The following is a 22933-nucleotide window of genomic DNA, read 5'->3' as shown; positions in this document are numbered from 1 at the left end:
ATTCATAAATATTTTATGTACAAAATATTGTTATAAGTATATTCAACATATGTCACATTAGAGTAATGATAACTACTTTAAATACAGTTGATCGTTCTTCATATTTCACAGTACATACAGGAAAAAGATCACAATTCTAGGTGACTTTGTATACAATAAATACATGCTCTGGTTGTAGGCTTTTTTAATTTATTTTTTTACAAATTTACAGTTCGTTTTTGAACAGAGTGCAAGAGTTCAGTCCCTACAGCTGTGGCCATTGTAAAATAACAATAGCTTACACAGAAATATGTTGGTTCAGTTTAATACGGCAGAATCCGTGACAAAACTCATTTCTATTTCATTTATCTAAATGACCAAACAGATCTTCTTAAGTTTGGAGCCAAAGTGCAGCTACTTTGGGCAATCGTGCAGTAAGCATTGGCATATCTACAATGGCCACTTCTGTCTGCAAACAAAATATTGATGAGAGCTTGCTGAACATGGCTGAACACTTGCGTTCCTTGGCACGTAGTAAACATACAAGAGTGTGGATCAAACCTAGTTAGTCTTCAGTCAATTTAACAACCTGCCTGCATGTTTTTTCCATCCAGATCTAAGTTTGTAGTGTGTTTAATGCAATAACACCAATCAAATATCCACAAACATATGATTGGTAAAGTATGTGCATGCATGGCAAGGCTGTACGACTTACTGTGAGTTCTCATCCAATTCAAAATGGCAAATACAGACTAATATTACATTCTTAGAGGTCCATTTCTGTCCCTCCATAACATGTGTTCACATTATCTAACCCCTGAAATCAGGTCAAGTTTTGTTAGTTTTTTACAATAAGAGCAGGTTGCAGGTAAACAGAGTCTAAAGTCACAGTTTGACACATGGCAAAAACAGAGAAGAGCTCAATTCAAAACTTATGACTGCATTTCTTCTCAGCTGAACTACTGTATGTTCAGCTGGCCACAGAGGTCTGTCAAATATTTTAAACAACTCTACTATAGTTCTTCGCTTTCATAGAAAATCTAGTTTTTTAACTTCACAAGTCAATGTTGTATCCATTCATGTTTGGTTCAAAAGTGGGCTGAGCCAAAGGGTATTTAGTTGGTTGCAATCTGCAACACTCAATTCAAATCCTACACACCGTCACTAAAGTCTGAGCACGATGTACACTGAGCTAGCTACGATAGTTTGCAGGATTTCATTTTTTAAGGCTATGTATTTCAAATGATTTCATCTCAGTATTTCAGTTTTTCGATTTTCCTTCTGGTAAAATATTTCACATGCATCTTGACAGACTTCTTCCTGGTTCAACTACATGAAAAATATGACTGTCTGAGGGTATTTTCTAGCGAAGCTTCGCATCAACTCTCCAGAAACGCTGCAATTTAATAACATGCACTCTCTGGATTGACGTATCCTGAATATCTTTATTTCTGTAACGTAAATGTGTTGCTACAAGTGCCAATTTGCCTGGATAAGAGGATGTGATGAGGACTCGTGATGCATTCAATGTGTGTGAAAGTTGATTTTATCATCAAAATCGAGTAAAACACGATCCTGTTTTGTGTTTTATTTGGCTCTATTGTTGAGCTCACGCTAAGCACAGACATTTGTTCATTCAATTTCACTTTTTTGGGGGAAAACAGTGGCTACCAGATTAAGCAGTGTCCGACTGTCAGGAGTCACCAATACCACAATCTGGGATTACTTCCTCCAACTCACTTTCCTCTCATGTCATAAATGATTTATGAACGTTAAACATTAGTCCTTATGAGCTCTCAGAAGTAACGACTCAGGTCCATGCAGTTTTAGGCAGGGGTTGACTGGCCATGTGGAATAGCGAACATTTTCCTGCTGGTCGCCTTGCTATTTTGGCCAACACAACCATCTTTTCTTTTTTTTTCTCCCTGACCGGCCCCATAAAACAGGTAAGGCGGCCCATCGTTTGTTTTTTATCCAATTGACACTGGGCTGACCCAATCACATATGTTTACCTTCCCCCTTTGGACTCAGTAAAACAGCACATCTGCATAACAGGCCAAAATGGATAAGAAACAATGCAAGAGGGCCGCCTTGGACATAGCCCTGGACTTTTCAAACCCTTTAAGGCTATTGCTGCTCAGAGAAACTCAGCCAGTGGCTCCTCAAGTCTCCATCTAGTAACCATAGTTACTGGTAATTGCGTTTCCAGGGCATTTTGTTGTTATGTAAGATTATGTGAATCTTGACATAAAGCTTAATATGAGCTGATATGCATTCGTCTTCAGGGCATAACAACCTATCAAAAATAAATGGTAGGCAGGTCTGGGCTAAAATGCCAGAGTAGAGTTTTTGTTGTCTAAGTCCACTCAGATAGAGTCAGATAGACGGAGACAATGTACTTTGTTTGGTAAAGACTATGGATAAGCATCTCGGATCACCAACAGATGATGGGTTTAGTTTGCTACAGGCATACAAAATAGTCCTTCATCAGGATTAGAAGATTGGTGCTGATTGTGTTCTTCTTTTTCAACATTGTGAGAAAGCATCTCTTTCCCAAAATGTGCCCTTTGAATTAAATACATTTCCTTGTCACCATAGCTATGACAAATTGTCGACTTACTTCTGTCTTTTGAGGATCTCCTCCATGTCAGAGGCTCTAATGGTCTGTGTTTGCTGAGGATGATATATGAAAAGTGCTCATAAACAACATACAGAACCACATAGCCCTGACTCTACACCCTGACCATGCTCCATGTCAGTTTCACATTTTCACAATTTCTTTGTTCTTCAGTCAGCATCTCCGCTCATCTGCCCTCCTCCACAGGACGAGTTTCAGATTTCAGCTTGACGAACTCTTTGGCCACTTCGTCCGCAGCCCGCTGGGACAAGATGCGCATCACCGTCAGGCCCGTTTCGTCAGTTTGGACGCGCGGGCCGATCGGACACCAGCAGACGCAGCTCTTGCGGTCAGCGATGTCCCGGAGCTGGATCACGGCCATGCCCACCACCCGGTCCGCCCGGCCGAAACAGTAGTCCTTCACCGTCACCTGGAGCTCATAGCAGTCCGGGGACTCCTTACCCAGGACACTACAGAGCAGAAAGGATAATCGAGAATTGGCCAGAAATCTCACAACACACTGAGCTTATTTGTAGGTGTAAGAGTTCACAATTAAAACTCACAACTGGAAAGCCTCGTTGAACTTCGCCGACCAGCTGTTGTTCTTGGACTTTGTGGTGAATTTGCGCTTCTTGTCGGCCAGGAAGGGACCGACCATGGAGACGTCCACGAAAGGCCGGAACATCCCTGATGTCTGCCACTTCATGTCATTCACTGCGATGACTGGACGGACAGAGGAAGAGAGGCAGTGAGGATGATGGTGCCATCAGATGATACAATTAAGTGTTTGTGGTTGCATGTGTAAATATATATATTTTATTCTCTTTTGATCCAATTGAGTATGTATGTGCCCCATTTGCATGACTATTTGTCAGTTCTAAAGATAAGAGGGCCTGACAATGATATAGTAAAAGTATTTTTTCAATAGAGTGGTGCAGTGACGAGTCCTAAAACCTGGAAGTGAGTTAGCATTTTACCACTACCGGTTCCGTCGTCTCAGAGCCAATGGGATTTCTCCATAGGATTTTGGAAAATAGCTGGAAATAAGGTCTGTTGACACACATTTAAGAGACGGATCACGTTCTGTTCTACGACATAAAATACATCAGCAGTGACCCCACTGGTGATTTTTGAAGAGTGTACGTGTCTGGAAAACGATGGTTGTTACCAAGTGGCTGAATAGGACTGCAGAAGCTGTCGAGGCCGTTGTACGTCAATACACCGAACATGTAAAACACTCCCGCTAAGTTTGTTTGCCCTGTTCTACTTGAAAGCAAGTACCTGCGCTCTTGCAAACTGTTCAAAAAACGCTTCAACTTGTACCATTTTGAATCTGTATTTTTGAATATGGATCTTAAGTTGGCGTGACGTTGAAGTCGTGCTGCTGTACTCGGCTATAGTTCGTTTATAGCATAACGTTAGCATTTTGCTTCTGGTGATTAGATTTATGATTAGAAAATTATAAAAGTAGGGTAGACATGTGGATATTATCCGGCTGAACAAAACGTGCATTTATCAAACAGGTTCGTTTTCCACAGACCTTATTTCGAGCTATTTTCCAAAACCCTATGGAGAAATCCCATTGCTTTTTTGTCGAGGGAATCGCCATGAGCAGTTTATTTCCGGGTAAATAGGTCATCCCTGCACCACTCTATTGCTGCCTTATTTAAAAGGACCATGTTTTGAATGTTTCCTATAAAACTATTAAGAGCCAATCACCTTGCATTACTGATGACAATCAGTCTGTTTTAGTCCATTTTTAAAAGGGTATTGAAGTTACCCCGCAAAGACCTAAGACCTATTTATTTTGATTTAGACAGCAAAATAAGGTCTTTTCAAATAACCAATCCTTTGAAATACAACCTAGAATTGAGCCAAAAATAATGACTCTTAATGTTTGTTTGGCTTCAAAGTTCAGCCTTGATTATAAAAAATGTACCTTGAGGTTACAGAAAATTACAAATATGAACCTGAAAATTAGAATAGTAAGGCCCCTTTAAGGACAAGCACTTGAACCCAGAAATACAAGGTATAAACAACTACAAGTTAATGGCTTAAGACATACAAAACAAACCGTTTGGTCCTTTAAAGGCACAATTAGAGATTAGGTGTGGGACAGTATGTAGTTTAGATATTTAAGGTTGCAGTTTAAACATCAGGGTTTAATTGTATTTGTTCGTGCATTTGGATCTGATGACTCTCACCTTTGACAATGATTTTGCGTTCTTTTCCGAGCATCATGTCGATCTGCAGTATGGCCTCTCCAATGGGCTTCTCTATCCCCGAGCCTGCAGAACACAACCACCACGACAAACATTAACATGACTAACAACAGCTTTTAATCCTCATATTTATGCCAGTGCTGCTGCATTGAGTCACTCTGTTATTTAAAATGTATATATAATAATATTATATTTCAGCTTTCGTAAAAGTTGCTAAAATACCTTTTGCTATAATAGAGCATCATGACGCTAATTTGAAATGTGACATACACTTCACAAGGAAGTGATCATTTACAGCATAAAAAACGTGTGCTCTGTAGAAGATTGGAAGTAGGAAACATGTCATCACATCAAGTCCAAAAAGTATATAGAAAGCTTTAGTTTATATTTCATGAACCTTTAATATTTAGGTGTTTCTCCAGATTTCACCGAGGTGTATTTATCTCAAAAGAATATGGTTATGATTATAGAGCCTTGATTTCAGACTGATGCAGAGAGCAGTGGACTTACCCCTATCAGGTCGGATCTTCTCATTTCCAGTGATCCTGATGCCCATCCCATAATGCACTGTGAGGACAGGAGAGAGCAGAAATGTTAAGAACACTCTTTACCAACCCCAAATCCTGTAGACTGTACATGTATGTGTGTGTGTGTGTGTGTGTGTGTGTGTGTGTGTGTGTGTGTGTGTGTGTGTGTGTGTGTGTGTGTGTGTGTGTGTGTGTGTGTGTGGTTACCTTGGGAGTGCTGTGTGGTGACAAAGGTCTTGATGAGAGCGTCGGTGCTCTGGGAGTAGAGGGAGAGGGCGTAACGCAGTGAAGCTAGTTCAGGACTTTTCTCCACAAACGCCTTCTTCAGCCCGTTTCCTCCTGCGTGGAAGTATTGCTGTAAGAGAAGAGACAAGAAGCATGAAGGAGAGAAAGTAAACATTTAAGGTTGAAAGACTGATAATACACTTTGTGGGGGGTTTCCCCTTTCCTGTAGTGTATAATATAGGTTTTTGTGCATGTAACAAAAAGTCTTTAGGGAGTTTCTCTCTAACTTTTAACTATATCATGCATGTTTAGAAATGCCAAAGAATTGTACAAATGTCTCGAAATTGTCTAAATGCTGCTGAATTTTTTTTGTGTTTTTCATGAATTTACATTTGAATGTCCACTTACCTTGATGGTCTCCAGCCCTGCGTCCATGATTATACACTGTTTGGGCGTCAAGCTTTTGGCTTCACCCCCTCCCTGCAGGAACCAGAGTTCACAGACGGACATTAGACACACTTTCCTTAAGGGCAACACTCTTACTACTCTTTTTAACCTCTCCCTCAGCACAAATACAATTCCAAAAGTATGGAAGTCAGCTTATGTCTTGCCTTTACTAAAAGGAGGGGAGGCAACTATTTTAAATAACTTTAGGCCAATCTCCAAATTGTCAGTTCTGGCTAAGGTGCTCGAACGACTTGTGAGTGACCAAGTAAAGGACTTTTTATGTATAAATGATATCCTGTCTAGACATCAGTCAGGATTCAGAAAGCAACATAGCACCATCACTGCGACAATGAAAGTGGTGAATGACATTACTAGTATTTTGGATAATAAGCAGAGTTGTGCAGCTCTATTTATTGACCTTTCCAAAGCGTTTGATACCGTCGATCATCGCATCTTAAAGCAGAGGCTACTCAGTATTGGCATATCCAGCCATGCAGTGGGGTGGTTTGTGAACTACCTCTCTGAAAGGTCCCAATGTGTTCACTTTGATGGGCTGTCTTCTGAGTGGTTAAACATTGCTAATGGTGTTCCTCAAGGTTCTGTTTTAGGTCCACTTTTATTCTCTATATATATCAACAGTTTAGGTGAAAATGTGAATGAAGCTACTTTACATTTGTATGCTGATGATACCGTGATGTATTGTGCAGGTCCCTCCATTCAGGAGGCTGGTGTTAAATTACAGGCTGTTTTTAACATTATTCAGACTCAGCTCGCTGAGCTTAAGCTTCTTTTAAATGTTGATAAAACCAAGGTAATACTATTTTCAAAAGCTAAAAAGACACCAGAGCCTGTTTTGGATATTGTTACTATGCAAGGACAAGTACTTGAAGTGGTTACCAGTTATAAATACTTGGGTATCTGGCTTGATGATTGTCTTACTTTTAAACTTCATGTCAATAACCTGCTTAAAAAGCTGAGAGTTAGACTAGGTTTCTTTTTCAGAAACAAGTCCTGTTTCTCTTTTGAAGCCAGGAAAAGGCTAGTCACTGTGACCTTTTGACCTGTGCTGGACTATGGTGATCTGATCTATATGAATGCACCTGCCTATTGCCTGAACAAGTTAGATGCCGCCTATCACAGTGCCCTGAGATTTGTTACTAACTGTAAAGCACTTACTCATCCCTGTACCCTGTATGCCAAGGCAGGTCTGCCTTCACTAACTGTACGGAGGCTCAGTCATTGGTACATGTTCATTTACAAAGCCATGTTGGGTAAACTACCTTTTTATATCTGCTCTCTGATCTCTCGACGAATTGAAAGTACGTATTGCCTGAGATCTCATGATGTTGTTTTATTAAATGTGCCAAGTGCTAGGACTGTCTTAGGGAAGAAAGCTTTTAGTTGTGCAGCTCCACTAAATTGGAACAGTCTGCAAACATGTTTAAAACTGAGCACTTTGGTTCCCCTGCATCATTTTAAAACTCGGCTGGGTGACATGCTGTTTGATGCTCATGGTACCTGTCTCTGTAAATAGAGTTTGTAAACTGTACCCTGCACATTATGTTGTATGTCATCCTTATTGTTGTTCTGTTGTTTTTATGTTACATGTGTAACTAATGTCCTGCAGGTCACCCTTGAAAAAGAGATCTTTTCATCTCAAGGGGCTTCACCTGGTTAAATAAAGGCTACAAACAAACAAACAAACTCAAATACATAAATACAATTGAATCCTTCTTATGTGTCTTCAGAAGGCTACAAGTGGCAATTCTTTTTTTACTGCATGTGTTACCTTGAGACTGGACAGTCCTTTAGCTGCTGTGAGGAGCTGGGCACCCTGGAGAGAGAACAAAGACGGTAAATCAAGATCACCTTGAGACTGCTTCCAATCATTCATGCTTCATTGTTTGTCACATTTCTCTCTACAGAAGAAAAACTGCTCGGATTCAACACGATCAACGTGTTCACAGAAGAAATCAAACTGGAGAATTTGCTGCCATCCGCCACTGGGTGTCAGCACAGCTCAACATAATCACAATTGATATCTGCAGATTGACCAACCCCCTTCCTTAGTGCTCTGACGATCCCATTGATGACAGTAAAATGCTTTTTGCTATATGTGAGCGCAGGTAGCTGACAATGAATGCCTGAGCTTTGCTTTGTGGAGACACAATACACTTGATAAGATAATTAATAATATAAGTATATTTATGTCTTAGGAGTAAACCATGTGTTGATGCAAGACCATGTGAATGCAGGTGTTGCTATAGTTACACAGGAAAACATGCATAAAATAAATTCACACTGAAATCCCTCCCACACCCCTTCTAGCCGTCAAAATGTATTCTTTGCTTGCTTTTTGAACATTAAAGCATGTACACATGTCACAGTAGAGGCACACAATACAAATACCAATCAGGAAATGAGCATAATAGGGCCTCTTTAATACTTCTGCCCGAATTACCGCAAATATATGATTATTCCTATATATTATATGTGATCTAAAACAGTCTGAAATCCACCTTGCAGGAACCCTGTTTTAGGTAAATCTGTGCTTTATAAAGAGTTTGGCAGCTGGTTTTCAGAAACTGTAATTAGAATATTTTTTTTCAATACAGCCCCAGTCTGCTGCTCCATTACCACAGGAGCAAAAACATAACAACAAAGGAAATTAATGCAGCAAAACAACCTCATTTACTAAAAGGGTTGGCTACAATAGAATAAGCTAGTCTATGTGATTTGTAAAGAATGGGCAAGTACACCCCCAAATATTGTCTTTGAAAATCTCCCTCTCTGCCCTCTGAATAAAACAATTAGAATGTGAAGCTGGAATCGTGATGACTGTCAATACATTTGACAGAAGAAAATAAATGAGGCATATTGATTACTCATCATAAAACAGTTTTTTCCATTATCTTGTGTTAATGTTCTTTTTCTTCTAGCTTTGTAAGGGCCAGATTTGACTGAGATTTTTGCAGCAGAGGACAGGTTTTGACGAGTAAGAAAAACGTGCGGAATTAAAAAGATGACACCTCTAATTCGACTTTATTGATTCTGATCCATCTTCCTTTCTTTAACCTGCCTTTAGTGAGTCTGATAATGTTATAAGAGTGCAGTACTCTTGTTTATGGTGAGAGTGAGTTTAGTTAATGGTGTGGGTAAAGCCCCTGTCACACTGTCCCGAAATGTACACCCGATGGACACACGAATATTGAATTGTGAATTTCGCACGAAGATGGCTCCGAACCACACACGAAGGCAACATTTACATTACATTTAAGACATACAACTGCAACGAAAGTAACACAAACAATTATGTTAAAGTACTATGATACAGTACTGATATCTTCAGGCAAAATCTTTGGCATGCCAAAAAATAGCCGAAGGACCTTGCAAAGGTTCATTTTCGTGTTGAATTCGTGTGTCAATTTTGCCCTGCGTAAGGCCATCGTTAGGGCATCTTGTTATCATCGGTGCCATCGGGCATTCGCCCCGATCAGAGTGAGGGCGAATGCACCGATGATAACACGAAGATGACACGACTTGACAAGATGCCCTCACGAGTGCCTTACGAAGTTGCCGCTCACGAAGTTGCTGCCGGAGCCTGAGAAACTCCACCAGCGATCATACGATGGCTTAGATGCCCTCACGAATGGCCCGATGTTGCTACGATCACAGCCGAATTTGAACATTTCCTTTATCGTGTGTCCATCGGGTGTCAATTTCGGGACAGTGTGACAGGGGCTTTAGGCGGGATGTAGTTGTGCCGGTTGAGGTTAAGACTGTTCTTACCAGACTGTCGTTGCTCTGCGGCAGGACGATGGTCTTCTCCAGGCTGCTCAGGACGATCTTCCACAGATCCTTCAGGATCCTCTTCAACACTGTCTTCTCACAGACGTCAGCAAAGATACTGAGACTGGACACAAAAAACACAACATGTGAGCTAAAACTACAGTCTTCATGAAGTACGAGATCAAGTCTGAAATGTATCTTGCTTCACAATAGCTCCATTTTCAGCATAGACGAGGACAAATATTAGGACAAAGATACAAGGAGAGAAACATTCAAACACATCTCAGGAGCACTATGAGCACTCCTCTCAACCACTTTGTTTACGCCAGGTTGGTGCAGTGTTGTCTGAGTTGTTATCAGAGATATTAACACTATATCATCAGAATACCAGTCGTTTTTTCTCATAACAAAACGCAAAGGAAACGGGGACACTAAAATGTGACTCACACCGCAGGGACAGGAGTGCTTGTAGGGGATTATAAAGTTAGCCAACTGTCACTGGAAAGTTACCTAAAATGTACGTTTTAATCGGCTTACTGTATTTTAACAATGTTATCGCATGATTCCTTACCATATTATTGCAGATCTGCTGTAAGCTAGCTAGCTAACGAAGCTTACCTAGTAATTTCAAATATACTGACAAACACTTACACTTATTAAACAGACTAACTCTGCCAACAGTTACATTGACAGTGAGAACAATAATATGGTTATCTTTACACAAAACACTTAAGTTTTACTAGGCATTAAGTGTGTAAGGTGCACAAAACAACACTTGGCGTTCAAAACATAATAAGATACACATATCAACCTCGTATTAACAATTCATGACAAATAGAGACGCGTACGTTTAAAAAGAGCCTCAGTAGATTATGAACGTTTGCAACCATTTCCTAGTTTCCTAGACAATAATATAAAAACCTTCACCAAGGTTGTTTCCATAAGTGATGAATACAAAAGCAAACCGTTAATGCCCCGTGATACGAAGTTGCTTTCATTTTTTAATTTTCTTTCCCCATGACTACGGCTGAGAGTGCTATATAAATGCCTTCACCTTGGGTTCAAATCTAACATGTCGGTGTATCCTTGGGCAAAATAGTTAACCAAGTGGCTCCTGATGGCTGACTGTGTGAATGGGTGTGATTGGGCGAATGATGGCCTCCTTTATTTATAAAGGGAGCCATCCTATATATTTAAAGCGCTTTCAGTGGTCGTAAAGACTTGATAAAGCGCCATATGAATGCAGTCCATTTATCAAACCCAAAAAAAACCCCCCTCCATTGCAGAAAAACATTGGGTCAGATCACCTCCTTGATTGAGTTTGTTCTAGTTAGAGGTTCTAAGGAAAGTGAACCTCTCATTGGTGCTTTAACAAACCAAGTATAGTAGAGATCCGATCCTGGGTATAGCTTCTTCTAGCAGCATCCAACTGGAGTCACTGTGTGTGTCACACTCTCACTTACTTCCCATCCAGGAACTCCATGAGGGGCCTCAGCATATTGTCAGCGTCTGCCTCTGCAGTGTTGTGGTTGGGGGGGCCTTTGATCTGGTAGAGGAGCTCAGCCATCTGACGCATGCAGCCGTTAATACGAGCCTGGAAACTGGAGGGAGAGACAAACTTAGACGAGAACACTTCTGCAGGCCTGATAGAGGCTTGTTCCTCAGACATGCATACAGGTCTGTGTGTGTGTGTGAGCGTGTGTGAGCGTGTGTGTTACCTCTTGGCAAATCCCATGCTGAAGTTGTCCAGGAAGGTGTTTAGCTTCACCTGCAGGTCATTCAGGATGTCGGCTGCCTCGGTATCCAGCTGCAACACACACATAACGGAACAGGAGGAAAAAGTGATAACAAGGTTATTTCAATTCTTTACAATCAATTATTTACAGCCTGAAATAGAAAGCTACATGTCAACAGCAGTTAATGCATACAGTTCTAGTCCTTTGCAATTTCTCTTGGGAGGCCAATCAGAGAGGGGCTAAAGAAGACACACAGAGGGTGAATATAGGTGCATTCAGCAAAGAGAATGATAAACATAATGTTAATGCATGTACACTTTAATATTAAACTAATATTAGACCAAAATGCAAGTATGGGTCAGTAAATGGGCACTACATGACCCCCTTGAATGGATATAACTGTTTCAGTGTTCTGTCTCAGGTTTTCTGGGACAGGTTGTCCCAGTGTCCAAACTAAACACTAACCCTAACCCAGGCAGCATTGAGTTATTATGCTCCAAATATCTGTGCATCCATGTCCAACGCAAGTCTCACTACTTAAAACTAGGCTGAAGACTTTTCTTTTGTTTGATTATTTTTAAGCTTGTTTGGCCTTATTTATTTTTAAAAATGTTTTTTGGGCAACTTGTGCCTTTCTTGTAGAGACAGAGTTGAAATGCGTGACAGAGGGGATGACATGAGGGAAATAGTCCCGAGCCAGTTTCGAACCAAGGTCCTCCGCTTGTGGACCTAGCCTATTTAATGACTGTTTTTAAATGTATTTTAAATATTATTTAAATATGTGTTTCTGCTGCTAATGTTTTTATTTTTGTAAAGCAGTTTGAATTGCCTTGTGTTGAAATGTACTCTGTATATAAACTTGCCTTGCATTACACAACACTGTACTGGCAGATCACTGTTGAAAGTGACCATTCTCCCTCCCTAACTAAGTGCATCTGGAAAGTATTCATACCCCTTCACTTTTTCCACATTTTGTTATGTTACAGCCTTATTTCAATTTGGATTACATTCATTTGTTTTCTCAACATTCTACACACAATGCCCCATAATGACAAAGTGAAAAACGTTTTAAAATAATTTTCGCAAATGAATTAAAAATAAAACACTCAAATATCACATGTGCATAAGTATTCACACCCTTTACTCAATACTTTGTTGAAGCACCTTTGGCAGCCATTACAGCCTCAAGTCTTCTTGAGTATGATGCTACAAGCTTAGCACACCTTTCTTTGGGCAGTTTCTCCCATTCTTCTTTGCAGATTGTCTCAAGCTCCATCAGCTTGGATGGGGAGCGTCGGTGCACAGCCATTTTCAGGTCTCTCCAGAGATGTTCAATCTGGTTCAAGTCTGAGCTCTGGCTGGGCCACTCAAGGACATTCACAGACTTGTCCTGAAGCCACTCCTTTGTTATCGTGGCGGTGTGCTTAGGGTCATTGTCCTGTTGAAACCTTCGCCCCAGTCTGAGGTCCAGAGCGCTCTGGAGCAGGTTTTCATCAAGGATCTCCCTGTACATTGCTGCATTCATCGTTCCCTTGATCCTGACTAGTCTCCCAGTTCCTGCCGCTGAAAAACATCCCACAGCATGAAGCTGCCACCACCATGCTTCACTGTAGGGATGGTGTTAGCCAGGTGATGAGCGGTGCCTGGGTTCCTCCAGACATGATGCTTGGCATTCAGGCCAAATTTGGTTTCATCAGACCAGACCATTTGGTTTCTCATGGTCTGAGAGTCCTCTAGATGCTCCATGGGGGCTTTCATGTGCCTTTTGCTGAGGAGTGGCTTCCTTCTGGCCACTCTACCATAAGGCCTGATTGGTGGAGTGCTGCACAGATGGTTGTCCTTCTGGAAGGTTCTCCCATCTCCACAGAGGAACACTGGAGCTCTGTCAGAGTGACCATCGGGTTCTTGGTCACCTCTCTGACTAAGGCCCTTCTCCCCCATTGCTCAGTTTGGTTTGGGCAGCCAGCTCTAGGAAGAGCCCTGATGGTTTCAAACATCTTCCATTTGCAAATGATGGAGACCACTGTGCTCGTTGGGACGTTCAATGCTGCAGACATTTTTCTGTACCCTTCCCCAGATCTGTGCCTTGATACAATCCTGTCTCTGAGGTCTATAGTCAATTCCTTGGACCTCATGACTTGGTTTGTGCTCTGATATGCACTGTCAACTGTGGGACCTCATATAGACAGGTGTGTTATTTTCCAAGTCATGTCTAATCAATTGAACTTACCACAGGTGGACTCCAGTCAAGTTATAGAAACATCTCAAGGATGATCAGTGGAAACGGGATGCGCCTGAGCTCAATTTTCATAGCAAAGGGGGTGAATACTTATGTGCATGTGATATTTCATTTTATTATTTTTAACACATTTGCGAAAAATTCTTTAAAAACGTTTTCTATTTGTCATTATGGGGTATTGAGTGTGGAATGTTGAGGAAAAAAATAATTTAATTCATTTTGAAATAAGGCTGACATAACTACATTTGAAAAAAGTGAAGGGGTATGAATACTTTCCGGATGCACTGTACATGCAGTTGGGGAAACAAGTTCCACTAAAGGAATATTTCTTACAATATATGGTCTGTTTTTGCACAAGCAGATGGGTGTAGAATAAGTAAATCTGTGTACATTTCATGCAGGTTTGAGCAGCAGGTGTGACACTCTGCTGATGTGTCTGGTTAAAGGGGCCCTATCATGCTTTTGGGGTTGTTCCCTTTCCTGTAGTGTGTTATATAGGTTTTTGTGCATGTTAATGGGCTGCCATATCATAAATACCAAAGTTGCCTCCAGAGGGTGTTTCTCTCCATACACACTATGAAACACCTCCATTGAACTCCTTTGTTTACTTATATAAAATAGTGACATCAATATGTAACACTCGCGATTGTACATGATAGGCTAAGGGGCGGGTAACAAGCGGATGAGAAATCACTACAGAGTCGGCCAGCTAACCAATCAGAGCAGACTGGGCTAGGCAGAATGAGATAAATAAAGACCTTTTTGAAAATTACAGCATGTAAACATGCCTCAGTAGAACAAAATACAAATATGAAACCGGAAAATTAGCCCCTTTAAAACTGAAACATTGATCAGTAAGGCTCTGATTTGCAGCTAGAATATGACACCAATTTATCTACGGGACATTAGGACGTTACTGTCCAACCTCACCATCATGAGACATCAGGCTCTGTTTATGGTCTTAGGTGATGCAAGTACAGCACCATTTAGAGTTTTGTTATTTACAGTCAGCATTAGCAAAAGTTAGTTGCTTGTTTGTGAACTCTAGCTCGGGACTGGGATCTGAAAATGTTCGAACATCTTATGTTCACAAGTTAATATCAGCAACTCTTTAGTGCTATTTGTGAATGTTTGAGCTTTAATTTGCAGCAAAATGAATGTGTATGAAGCACATTTGGATGGTGTTTGAATAGGCAAACATAGCACATTACATTTGTGCAGCCGAGATGAGTAAGCGTGTGTAACTCCACATTAATTTCTCAGTGGGTGAACTTTGTTACTACAGTGAGTCAGAGATACACATGGTGCTCTACAGTATGGGTGTATAGTGAGCGTGTGCCATGGATACAGAATGGTAAACAGGAAAGAAATGCAAAAGATCTGAGTAAGATTTCAGCTGGGGAGAGTTTTTACAGTAAGTATAAAGAGGCTCATTCAAATACTTCAAACCCATTCAACAGTGTGTGAATGAGCGCTACAAGCGATAAACAGCATTTCCTGAAGCTAAAAGTATACCACAAGATACGTTTGGAATACAAATCTATTTTTTACATTCAGTGAAAATAATTTGACAGCAGGAGGCCGCCACCCTTCCCCTGTTAACAGAAAGAAAGCTGAAATTGGTGAATAATAATGTAGAATCAACCTGGTGGGAAGCAGCGTGAGGTTGATGTTGGAAGTAGAAATAAGGAGAAAGTTGCTTAGGAAGAGATTTAAATGAGTTTAAAGAGTTTTCTTTTCTCGGTAGGCATTTTCAGGACCAAAAGGTGCCTATTTTTCTGAGATGTGTACACGGCAAACAAAGTAAAGATGTTCTGGTGTCAAAATAACTAAAATCAGTAATGCTGAACTGACATTTAATGCAGGTTTCTTGGCAAATTTGACTAGTAAAGTCAAAGGAACTGTCCAAATTACAGTTACCTTTAAGCTAAGAGTCAGACTCAGATCAGGTGATCTGGCAGGGAATCAAATGTCCTGCTCAGTTTTACCTGACTGCATTGGAAGCAAAGATAATCCAGGGCTGAAATACATTGCTGGCACTTCTTCCTTTGTGGTGCCATTGTAATGACTGGATTGTGTTGTGAGCCTTGTTGGTCCAAGAAATGTTTTTTGGACAAGGAAACTTTTAAGTACAGATTTGCCAATTTGTTTTGCCATTCTACCAGCCAATGTTACAGTGTGATCTACTTGTCTTGGTGGGTTTGGAATAGTTTGATTCAGACTCATGTTAATGCCAGTAAATACAAAGGAATTAGGTAACATCTTAAGGCCAATTAAGCAAAGTGCTGATTAATGCTTAACCCTTGTGTGGTGTTCGGGTCAAATTGACCCGATTTCCATTTTCAATGAATAAAAAAATAAAATAAGGATATTTTCGTTCAACCTGAAACTCAATGGCCGGGGCTTATTTATTGTGAAGGACATGTGGAATTGTTTTTATTTTTTTCCACTTATGAAAAAATGCCCACCCGCATTTATGTCCTTCATAAGAGGTTTACACACACACACACACACACACACACACACACACACACACACACACACACACACACACACACACACACACACACACACACACACACACACACACACACACACACACACACACACACACACACACACACACACACACACACACACACACACACACACACACACACACACACACACACACACACACACACACACACACACACACACACACACACCACACACACACACACACACACACACACACACACACACACACACACACACACACACACACACACACACACACACACACACACAATTGTATGCATAGAGAACCTGTTTGATCCTGTTTTCCCTTGATCTTTACCCTTTGTAGTGTGTACACAAAACTATCCTAGAACATTATAAACATTTTAGATCTTCCAGAAATGTATAAACATTTTACATTTTCTCGCACTGTCCCCCCTCGCACCTGCACGCCGGAGGAGGGACTAAACAGAGACATAACCTCAGTGTAGTAACAGTGTAGTGCAGAACTACAATTATCTACCAACAAAATGGCCAAAAGATATTCTGCTCAGAGCCTTGGAGCTAATAATGGATGAGAGTGAGTGGAATGCATTAGAGGAACACGGTGAAGTGGGACAGGAAGACATTTCTGAAGATCAGGATAATGTGGTAAACTCAGAATTTGACAGCAAATTGGAAGATGAACTTGACTCAGAGCCAGCTGCTGGAAGACCCCCACAGCCAGCCGCTGAAGGACCCCCACAGCCAGCAGCAAGAAGACCCCCACAGTCAGCTTCTGGAAGACCCCCACAGCCAGCTGTGAGGTCTGTGGACCCTCAAAGGACTCCAAGACACAGACTACATGCAACAAGTACATCTGTGCTATACCCACGAAGAAGTTCTGTACATCATGTGTTTCCTAAACGGACTTGCCCATTGACTCACATGATGTTCTGCAGCGTCACTTCATCAATATATTTTTTGGATATACTGTATTTTATGAATAGTGACTGTTAATTGTTTTTATTTGCTTTGTGTTTATATCTGTTCTATGTCATTTATATGGATGTTTCATTCTCTCTATATTTCACAGCCAAATACTTTTGGCTGTGTGGTTCTTGTGTTCCAATAGCTGCTAAATTGCTTTATTTCCTTCAGGGCTTTGATTATTATATGACAGATTACAAATAATAAACATTAATGAAAAAATGTTTCATTTACATTAGTCCTAGAAAAGCATGAGCAAAATGAAACCTAGTTTTTATTACAGTATATATTTTTTAAACATAAATTACATTTTTATCACAAAAAACGATGGACACTTCCATTGTTACATTTGATCTAGCAAAGAGTATTTTCAAAAACTAATCATATATTTCATTTATATTGTTGGGGAATGAGTTAAAGACAAAATATATAAGGAATTGTGCATGTTGAATTTAGTTCTGTATTTTTTTTAAACCCTGAAATATGTCCCGGGTCAATTTGACCCGAACATTACCAAAGGGTGCTAAATGTGAACACAACACAAGGGTTAAAGAGGTCCTATTGTGCTTCTTTTCTTTTTTGGCCTGAAAAGCCTCCATTGGACTCCGTTGTTTACTTCTGTAACAGTGAAATCGCAATGTAACACTTGCACTTCTATTGGCTAGCGCTCCAACACATTGTACGTGATTGGCAAAGGGGCGGGACATCCCTAAGCGGTTGACCAATCTCAACACAGCCGGACAGTTAACCAATCAGAGCACACTGGGCTCTAAAACTATCTAACATTTCGATGCATTGCAATAATTTATGCAATCAAATAGGTAAAACATATTTTAAAATAAGATTTGTAGGCTAAACTCATGTCTAATCAAGCAGAATAACACATGTTCAGCGATTTATTTCACACTATGCTTTCACGCAAGTTCTTTGGACCTGTAATACAAGGGAACCTCCCATTTTTTACATGAAACATTTACATTATTATATTCACATTTGTTGTTAAAGTGCTAGCACAGTATAATAGTTAGAAGTTACTGTCATCCAGGGGACTTTGTAGTCAAATTTGGAGCATTTTATAATTAATTTATATACGGTCCACATGCAGCTTTAAGTGGTTGCAGTTTTCAGTTTGAAGGATAAAATGGCCTTGAGGACTTGGTACCAGACGTTCCATAAACCAGTGATATACAACCTGGCGCTCATTAGTACGCTGTACCTCAAGTATGCACCACATGTTACAAAGCCAAGTGGCTAGACGTTGCCAGATAAGACATCCCAAAGTGTCTTTGTAGAAAGTGTGCCATCGATAACTGTTCTACTGTGTTATTAGATAGAGGACTTTGGGCAAAGTGCCACAACATATAATGGGACTAAATGACTTTGAGGTGACAGTGTTTTAGTATCTCTCAATCTAATTGAGAAATGTTGATTGAAGTGAAAGCCTGGACACGCCCCCTTCTTGGTCTGTTTCCAAAAATGTAAAGTACGCAGCTGTCCTTATGTAAACTGCAAGTCTTGAGCATAGTCAAACAGCTTTATAGGCTTATGGAGGTGAGTGGGACAAGGGAGTTTTGCCTGTGAGATGAATTCAATTACTGGGTAAAAAAACTCCAATATGAGACAGGAGGACAAACCAAGTTCAGTGAGAGTACATTGAAGACATAATAATAATAAGATCTGGTCAACCCGAAAACCATAGGCGGATTTTGCGGGGGGGGCATTTCAGTGGCTGAAATATGTTACAGCATTACTACGTCTAAAACTGTTCCAATACAAATATTTCGTATATCAATATTTTAATAGATGTAATACAATTATTGTTACAATACAAATCTGAATAATATCATGTTTTGTTTGAAATAATTTCATTTTTGAGCAGTCGCATGTTGTGACGTGTGTGTGTGTGTGACGTATGAGGTTAAGGACACAAGTTCCCTTGTTTTTTTTTTGCATACATTGATTCAGCTATTGTATTACAATAATCAGCAGTAATGGGTATGCAGCAATTTTTAAAACGTCCAATTTCTGGGACGTTTAAGGCGTCTACTTCTGCACTAAGTAGGACACTGGTTAATAATATTGTAGCGTGTTCAAGTAACCAAGGGATATAGTAGTTATCAAATAAGTATAAGATGTGTTACGGAAATCTTAGACCTAGTCAATACTGTGGAGGAGCACCAAAAAGGATTTCAAATGGGCTGAGTTGGCTCCGTGTTCGTTTCCGCGTCCGCATGTACATCAGCACAATGGGCAGAGCCTGTGTCCATGACAGACCTGTGTCTGCACAGCATTTTGCTAGCTTGTTTTTGATTGTGCCGTTCTCTCTTTCCACCGCACCCCCACTCTGTGGATGGTAAGCACAATGCTTTCTGATATCCAAGCCCAGGTATTCTCCTATCTGTGTAATGGCCTCATTAGCAAAATGTGAACCGTTGTCACTAGAAATCTTGTCTGGTATTCCACATCGAGGAATGATTTCCCTCAGTAGTGCCTTTGCCACAGAATTTGCTGTCTGTGCTTTTACTGGGAAAGCTTCAACCCATTTGGACCACATGTCAACCACCACCAGACAGTGCTTCTTACCCTCTGATGGGCTAAGCTCAATGAAATCCAGCATTAGGTGCTCAAATGGCCTGGTGGGAGGTGGATGTGCTCCGGGTCCTGTAACCTTTACTGGTCTACCAGAATTTTGCGTAATGCAAATTAGGCATGCTTCACAGTGCTTTTGAGCTGTTACTGTGAACCCCCTTGTGAACCACTCCTGATTGATAGCCTCTAACATCCCTCCTTTTGACACATGATCCAACCCATGTGTCAACTTAGCAAAATGAGGGAAGAAATGTCTTGGGAGACATGGATTGAAATTTGGACCATGCACAGTTATGTAATGCACTGTTTTTGGGGGGAGAGACCGCCCCTTCCATATGAGTGTGTGTGTACAGCGGGCATGACGGGACGAGTTGTGTTCGTATGTGGAAAAGTCATACTCAGTGCGGTGAACGCTGGCTTTATTGCTACTGTATCCGCACCCCACGCAATAGTTGGGACTGTGTACTGACGTCAGTAAAAAAGGTGTGCCCCCCCCAAGCGCAAATGTCAAACTCCGCCTATGCCGAAAACTGGTGCTAACTGTTTTGTATTTAGGATTCTTACCACTTTATTGGTCACATGCTAGCTGTTGTCCAAATTAGCCTCTATGTCTTTGTCTTTTGGGTGAGTTTTCATCATGGATGGTTTATACGAAGTGAATTAACAACCGTGATGTCACACATTGGTTTGTGAACTACAGTTTTGACAATATTTTCTTTCATGAACCTAAAAATACCCTTTGCAAATATTAAAGAAAACATGGACAACACAAAAACAAACCAATACCATCCCCTCTAGACTAGAGGAGCAAGTGAAGATGAGGAGCACTCAACTGAGGCTACACCCAATATAACTGGCACTATACTGTATGTACATACTTTGAATTTGCACCAGCACACAGACGTTTTATATTTTGTATCATATTAACTATTATTCCCATCTGTTTATATGGTTACAGCCCAACCTAATTAAATTGTTATTTTAATCTATACCGTTACTAAAATAATTATTCACATTATCCCTGTATGTACTCTTACCTATCCTGTGTTACCTTGCTGTTGCTGCTACAAAACCTGAATTTCCCTACGGTTATTAGTAAAGTCTTATCTTACCTTATCTAGTGTTTGCTCATGTAAAACCCATTTTATGGTTCATACAGTAAAACTATCAGGCTTAGGTATAGATCATTTTAAACACCAATTACAAATTCTAAGTTCATGTGTCATTATTTCAGAATTATTCAAGATTTTAAGAGGGACCAAAAAGTGAATGACTAAGCAGTTATAGTTTAAGAACACAAGCGTGCGCAAGAACGAACGCACGCACGCACACATACACACACACACCTCATTAGAATCACAGACTAAAATTAGAAGTGTCTAATTACTAACAGGTAACACTAACACTATGTGTCTATCCGACTTTCTTATCGCTCTCTACCACATAACTGTACCTTCTTTGTCGCAGCTGTGGCTTCAGTCTTTCCAGAAAGACAGAAAGAAAAAATGAGAAAAGACAGAAAAGTCACAATACACACAAACCATAGTATCACAGACACAGGGTTGGTCATACTGTAAATATGCAGATGGAGAAAAAAGTCAAGGTTTTTTTTTTTGCTGGGTTTTATGATATTGTGGATAAAAGCTTGATGTTTATTGCCTCTGGTTTATTGGCATCCTACAAAACAAAGGGGGACAATGACATCACCTGTGCAAGTCTTATGTTTCACTGCTGCACACTGACTTCATCCCAAAGAGGATTTGTTGGACGATAGTGAACTGATACAATGAATTATCAGTTACTTAACTAATTAAGATGGATGGTTCATGGCCAAAGATAATTACGAGGCTTTCGGTAAAATATATATTACCAACAAACACACTCAAGATAAGCAGCTGCAACACGAGCATCATTTCTCATATAGTGTTTATGCTTGCTACTTTGTGTGTAGATGGAAGAACCAAAATAATATGGTGCCGGCTGACAGCATCACTTTCCAAATGTTGGAAATAATTAATAACTTATTTAATTTGAGTTTATGACGATTCACTGCAATGCTGTGAAAAGTGAATAAAACGTACCCTATTTTATTGTAGACTAACCAATATTCCAATGTATCCCTTAACTTTTTATAAATTCAGGATTGACTCATGTTTTTTATTAATAATTTTGAAATAATTTAAGACACTTGAATAAATGAATAAAATAATCCAAATAGAGAGATCCCATTTACATTTATTTTGTGGTCAAAAAAGGGCTCTTGGCTCGGGTTTAACAAGATTGATTCAAGTGACTGCTTTAATATTGTACCTGCAGTGTCAATAATGTACAGCAGTCTGACTGTAAGACAGGGGTGAGTATTGAACCATGGTTAACAGGGTAATCTATAGGAGTAGTTTGAGAGGTGATTCAGCGGGAACATCTCTAAGGAGGAAACATGAAGATGATTGTGACAGACAAACCTTGTTCACCTCCTCCTTTGACTAATAATAATAAGAAAAAGAAACATCAGTCAAGATATGTTAAGGGAAATGATAAGTGTCAAATTTAAATGTCACAACCCACAAACAAAATGACTAAGCTGAGAAAGAAAGGTTCTTCCTGGAAAAAAACTAATTGAATCAACGGGTGCTGCTTCATCCAGTGACCTAATCAAGTTTCTGGTATATATGAACGATACTTTGAATTGAATTCTGGGAAAAGTACGAGTCGACAGTGGCAGCAAATGGATTGGAATTATTGACAGGATGAGGTCGACCACTTTGTACTCATACAGACCCAAAGTAAATTTAAAAGCACATTTAAAAAATCCTTCCTTTTCCACGTTTGACAGTATTTTTGATTAAAGGGGACCTATCATGCAAAATGCATGCATGTCTTTTATACATAAATATGTGTCCCCGGTGTGTCAGGGAACTCACAAAGTGTCAGAAAACCAACCCTCTCTCTTTTCCTCCATACCCAAATCTCTAAAAACGGGGGTACAACGGAGCTGATCCAGATTTGCGTCCAATATGACCTAATATCGGCAATGCAGACCCACAGCACTATCAGAAACAATGCCCGATGGTTTTGGACATAATATGGTCGGTGTT

General features: G+C 40.2%; 1 protein-coding gene across 3 annotated transcripts in view; it reads right to left on the bottom strand.

Moving 5' to 3' along the window:
- The window catches only part of LOC117546426 (protein unc-13 homolog B-like), a 102368-nt gene continuing 79435 nt past the window's right edge, over nt 1-22933 (bottom strand). The window contains exons 25-36 of one of the 3 annotated variants that reach the window (XM_034216654.1): nt 22301-22321; nt 21292-21318; nt 11525-11613; nt 11270-11407; nt 9807-9930; nt 7807-7851; nt 5979-6050; nt 5553-5700; nt 5329-5385; nt 4801-4884; nt 3160-3319; nt 1-3066 (exon numbers count right to left, since the gene is read on the bottom strand). In XM_034216654.1, the coding sequence (XP_034072545.1) occupies nt 2784-3066; nt 3160-3319; nt 4801-4884; nt 5329-5385; nt 5553-5700; nt 5979-6050; nt 7807-7851; nt 9807-9930; nt 11270-11407; nt 11525-11613; nt 21292-21318; nt 22301-22321 (1248 nt within the window). In that variant the 3' untranslated portion in view covers nt 1-2783. The remainder of the gene's footprint in view (nt 3067-3159; nt 3320-4800; nt 4885-5328; nt 5386-5552; nt 5701-5978; nt 6051-7806; nt 7852-9806; nt 9931-11269; nt 11408-11524; nt 11614-21291; nt 21319-22300; nt 22322-22933) is intronic. The other 2 variants (XM_034216655.1, XM_034216656.1) reach the window with 2 other exon arrangements.

This window comes from Gymnodraco acuticeps, unplaced genomic scaffold (assembly GCF_902827175.1).
Source record: "Gymnodraco acuticeps unplaced genomic scaffold, fGymAcu1.1, whole genome shotgun sequence".
NCBI classification, from domain to species: domain Eukaryota; kingdom Metazoa; phylum Chordata; class Actinopteri; order Perciformes; family Bathydraconidae; genus Gymnodraco; species Gymnodraco acuticeps.
This window is presented reverse-complemented; position numbering and strand designations above follow the sequence as displayed.